General features: G+C 41.3%; 1 protein-coding gene across 1 annotated transcript in view; it reads right to left on the bottom strand.

Annotated features, from left to right (window-relative positions):
• LOC111874116 (fatty acid synthase) overlaps positions 1 to 4,787 on the bottom strand; it is a 10,165-nt gene that overhangs the window by 1,249 nt on the left and 4,129 nt on the right. Inside the window, exon 2 of the mRNA XM_033755338.1 lies at positions 3,648 to 3,803. Within this exon, the coding sequence (XP_033611229.1) occupies positions 3,648 to 3,803 (156 nt within the window). The remainder of the gene's footprint in view (positions 1 to 3,647; positions 3,804 to 4,787) is intronic.

Genomic DNA, 4,787 nt, shown 5'->3' with positions numbered 1-4,787 from the left:
TCCCGATCGAAGGATTCCATCTCGACATGTATTTATGCGAATTCACCAGACATTGCGTGAGACTGGTTCTCTTCCGAGTGTTTCTGTGCAGTCGGAAAGGGAGGATGTACAAATGAGAAACACTGCGGAATCGTATTTTTGCAGTGGCAGAGCACGTACGTCACCATTCAGGCAACATTGCTTCTGCAACCCAATCCCTCATGATGCATGCCAAAAACTGCATTGCAGCTGGCAGAGGACACTTTGAACAATTACTATAAAGCAGGTACTGTATTTTAGTACTTATGTAGTTGGCTTATAGCAGAATATGCAGTCAGTCATGTTACACCAGCGCTTGCCATTCATGTGTCATGTGTAGTGATGAGGCGTCTTTTACCCTGGACGGTGTAAATAATTTACGAAATGTGCATACGTGGTCCCATAATAATCCACATGAGACAATGGAAACGAAATTCCAAAAGAGATTTTCCATGAATGTACGTTTAATACAGTTATGTGGTCAGCTTATAGCGCAGCCATATTATGTATAGTGCTTGGAAACCCTAAGGACAATTATGACATGGCGAGCGAGTATTTTGTACTTCAAGTTTATGGCTTCACGTCACTCACAATTTAGTTTGATGTTACGTACATTATTAACATTACAGAATTCACATATTCCTGCCAGTTTTAATATGTATTTTGAAATCAACAAGTGTGTAACACCGGTCAAAGTTTGACACTTCTCTGGCCATTATCTCCGTAACCGTTCAACTTTGGACATTGGTGTTTTGGGTTATATTGGCATACTTTAATATAAGGAACACCCTCCCGAAGTTTGGTCCATTCCTCCTGGGACATGCTGTATAGCATCAAATGGTAGGACAAATGATGATAATGAATTGCACAGGATTTAGAAAGAAGAGGTGATAACCTAATTGAGGTGCCATATCACCATTTGCCTGGAAGGACTGAGTAAATGTTAATTTATTATGCCGTAAAACTTTGTTTCTGTCTTTGTATGAAGAGATATCAGGTAAACAAACTTGTACGCTACATGGCTGCTACGTGACTGTTTATTTCACTACAGTATGCTGACTCACAGAGCGCAGCACTACTTACTCCCAATCAATCATACCAACATAGCACAATTTGAATCTAAATTTTGTCCTGTTAACATCTCTCCTCAAGATTATAGAATTCAAAGTAATAAAAGTTCTGACTTCAAACGCGCCATCCACCCATTATAATTGTGTCATGTTAGTTTTGGTATTGTAAAAGTTTCCTCCTATTGGTTATCCACACCACATATATACAGGATGTTTCAAAAGGAGCTTTACAAATTTTAAAGCTTATATAAATTTATTCAGAGGACATACACAATGTTTTGAACTGTCATAATGTAGCAAAACACACCAAGTTTCATGCACGTGGTACTGTAGTACCCAATACCGCCACCGCAAGCGCTTCCGCAGTTGAAATCAAGATGGCTACTTTTACAGGTGCAGAGCGTGCTCGTTATGTGTTTTGGTTCGAAGAAACGAAGTCTGCTACACAAGTTCAAAGGAAATTTCGCACTCAGTATCGCAAGGAACCTCCCAGTAGGCCTACAATTTACTCCTGGCACAAGAATTTTGTTCAGACCGGATGTTCTGTGCGCCATGCCAAGCCACCCAGTTGGCCACGTTTCTGACGCTACAGTGGAGCAGATTAGGGAGAACTTCGTCAACGCGACGTGCGTCTCGGGAAACTGGTGTTCCAAATGTTACTGTGTGGTGAGTGTTACGAAAACGTTTCCACTTAAAAGCGTACAAACTATCCATCATTCAACACCTTACGTATGCAGATAAGGTGGTTCGTAAGGAATTCTGTATGCAAATGTTTCATCGGATACAAGACGATGAGAAGTTTCTGGACTCCATAATTTTCAGTGATGACAGCACGTTTCATGTCAGTGGTAAGGTCAATACCTGCAACTGCAGGATCTGGGGCAGTGAAAATCCACGTATCTCCTTGGAACATGTTCCTGATAGCCCAAAGGTGAATATGTTTTGCGTCCTCAGCAAAGAAAGAGTGTACGGCCCCTTCTTCTTCATGGAGATGAACATTCCAGTATCATATATCTGGACATGCCCCAAGAGTTCCTCATTCCACAGTTAGACGAAGATGACCAAGAAGGATGCAGTCACTTCCAGCAAGACGGCGCACCCCCTCATTACCTTGGAGAAGTGTGCGAGTACTTCAACACCCGTTTCCCAGGTCNTGGTTCGTAAGGAATTCTGTATGCAAATGTTTCATCAGATACAAGACGATGAGAAGTTTCTGGACTCCATAATTTTCAGTGATGACAGCACGTTTCATGTCAGTGGTAAGGTCAATACCCACAACTGCAGGATCTGGGGCAGTGAAAATCCACGTATCTCCTTGGAACATGTTCCTGATAGCCCAAAGGTGAATATGTTTTGCGTCCTCAGCAAAGAAAGAGTGTACGGCCCCTTCTTCTTCATGGAGATGAACATTCCAGTATCATATATCTGGACATGCCCCAAGAGTTCCTCATTCCACAGTTAGACGAAGATGACCAAGAAGGATGCAGTCACTTCCAGCAAGACGGCGCACCCCCTCATTACCTTGGAGAAGTGTGCGAGTACTTCAACACCCGTTTCCCAGGTCGGATTGGTAGAGCGGCGCCGATAGCATGGCCACCTCATTCCCCGGATCTTACTCCCCTGGATATTGTCTTATGGGGATTCGTTAAAGATCAAGTGTTCGTACCACCTTTGCCTGCAAATGTCGTTGAGCTCCGAACTTGAATTACTGCCTCAGTTGCAGAAGTGACGCCAGAGATGCTACGTAGCATGTGGAAAGAGACTGACTACAGGTGGGATGTCTGCCGCATTACCAGTGGAAGTCAAATTGAACCATAACTATCTGAGGTAAAATTCGGTGTGTTTTGCTACATTATGACAGTTCAGAACGTTGCATATGTCCTCTGTATAAATTTATACAAGCTTTCAAAGCTGTAAAGCTCTTTTTGAAACACCTTGTACTTCATTTCGCCATCTTGACTGGATCTCTTCAACAGATGCCTCCCTCTGACGCCTAACAATTTTCCACGAAAAAAAAAGCGAACTCCCACACAAGTCAACGAAAAAGCTCGACAATTTCACACAACACACTTCAGGGCATAATATTTGCTGCCTGGGCCCATAACCTGTTAATTTATTATGTTGGAAAACTTTGTTTCCTTGTCTTTGTATGAAGAGGTATCAGTTAAACAAACTAGGACCCTACATGGCTGCTACATGACTGTTTATTTCAATACAGTACGCCCACTCACAGAGCGCAGCACTACTTACTCCCAATCAATCATACCAACATAACAAAATTTGAATCTAAATTTCGTCCTGTTAACAGTAAAACTAGTAAAAACCTTGGCTAGTATAGCCACTGTCCTGGCCGAGATTCCAACACAGCGTCCCAAATATATGTCTTGGTTAAATGCAAGTCAGAACTTGATGAGGGAGATAAATTAAATTTCTTAGAAATATTTAGTACGTATCCTGTGAAAAAATGTTTTATCATACAAAATGCACAGTTCTTTATGTCTCTGTTCCTGGCAGGTGACTTAACCAATCTTTGCTTATTGACAAGCATGGTGCTCATACCCATAATATCACTGACACAGTCCACCATTGTCGCACGTCCATCACTACCTGCATCTTTTTCTGCCACAACCATGCTTGACACTATAGGGCATGACAGCCTCATGAATCCATCGAGCACCTCGAGACACGATGCAATTCTCTGTGGTAAGGTTCCTCCTGCAAACCACAGACCACAGATGTTCACCCAGAATGAAAACTCTTGTTTTCCAGCATTCTTTTATGTCTACTGTTGAACCACATGAATGAAACTGGTAACACTACTGACTGCACTGCAGTTCCTCTCAAATATCGAGCTTGAAGAAGGATGCTCTTATGTCTGATGGAACAGTATGTTCAAAATGATCCTGCTCTGAGAGGTAAAGGTCATGCCATTGCTTTGCTCTGGATCCCTGTTCTAATCATACAAGTACAACACTTCATTCCCAGACATTTCAAAGCTATTTCCTCCACTCATCCTTCTTGTACAAACAATAGTCACTTTTACTTTTGTTTCCCTCTACACTATCCAAATCCCAACCAAATTGTAATGGGAAAAATAACTCAACTGCAGTGTACCATGGCAACCCAAACACAAAGAATATAATGCATATAATTTTTGGGGCATAAATGAATAACTCATCCTACAGATGATGACTGATAAAATGATACCAATACATGTCTGTGACAAAGTTTTCATTGTCAGATTCCCTGCCAGAAGCGAATGGGAAGATAGTTTCAACCTAATAAGAAAGGGGGACCAGTCTGGTAAACAGATGGTTCCAAGACAAATGAGGGCACTGTGGCTGGGGGGCAGTGAGTGATATGGAACGAGAAAAGATCTTAGCTTGAGCTTGGACACTACACCACAGTATTTCAGGCAAAAGTTTATGTCATCAAGACACATGCAGACATGTGCAAAAAGGAGATTAACAACAGATACATCATTTTCATTTCATGCATCCTCCCATACATTATGTACAATTCTCTGTATGATGAGGCTCCAACTATTCCGTAAGTAATATACGTACTATATACTACATTTTCAATATGAATTTAACAAACCTAATACTATTTTTATTATATTTTTTCAGATTAATTATTGGGCCTCCTATACAATTTTATAATGAAACACTGAAATTTACTATTTGTCGACGGATACGT

Source organism: Cryptotermes secundus, unplaced genomic scaffold (genome assembly GCF_002891405.2).
Source record: "Cryptotermes secundus unplaced genomic scaffold, Csec_1.0 scaffold5734, whole genome shotgun sequence".
NCBI lineage: Eukaryota > Metazoa > Arthropoda > Insecta > Blattodea > Kalotermitidae > Cryptotermes > Cryptotermes secundus.
This window is presented reverse-complemented; position numbering and strand designations above follow the sequence as displayed.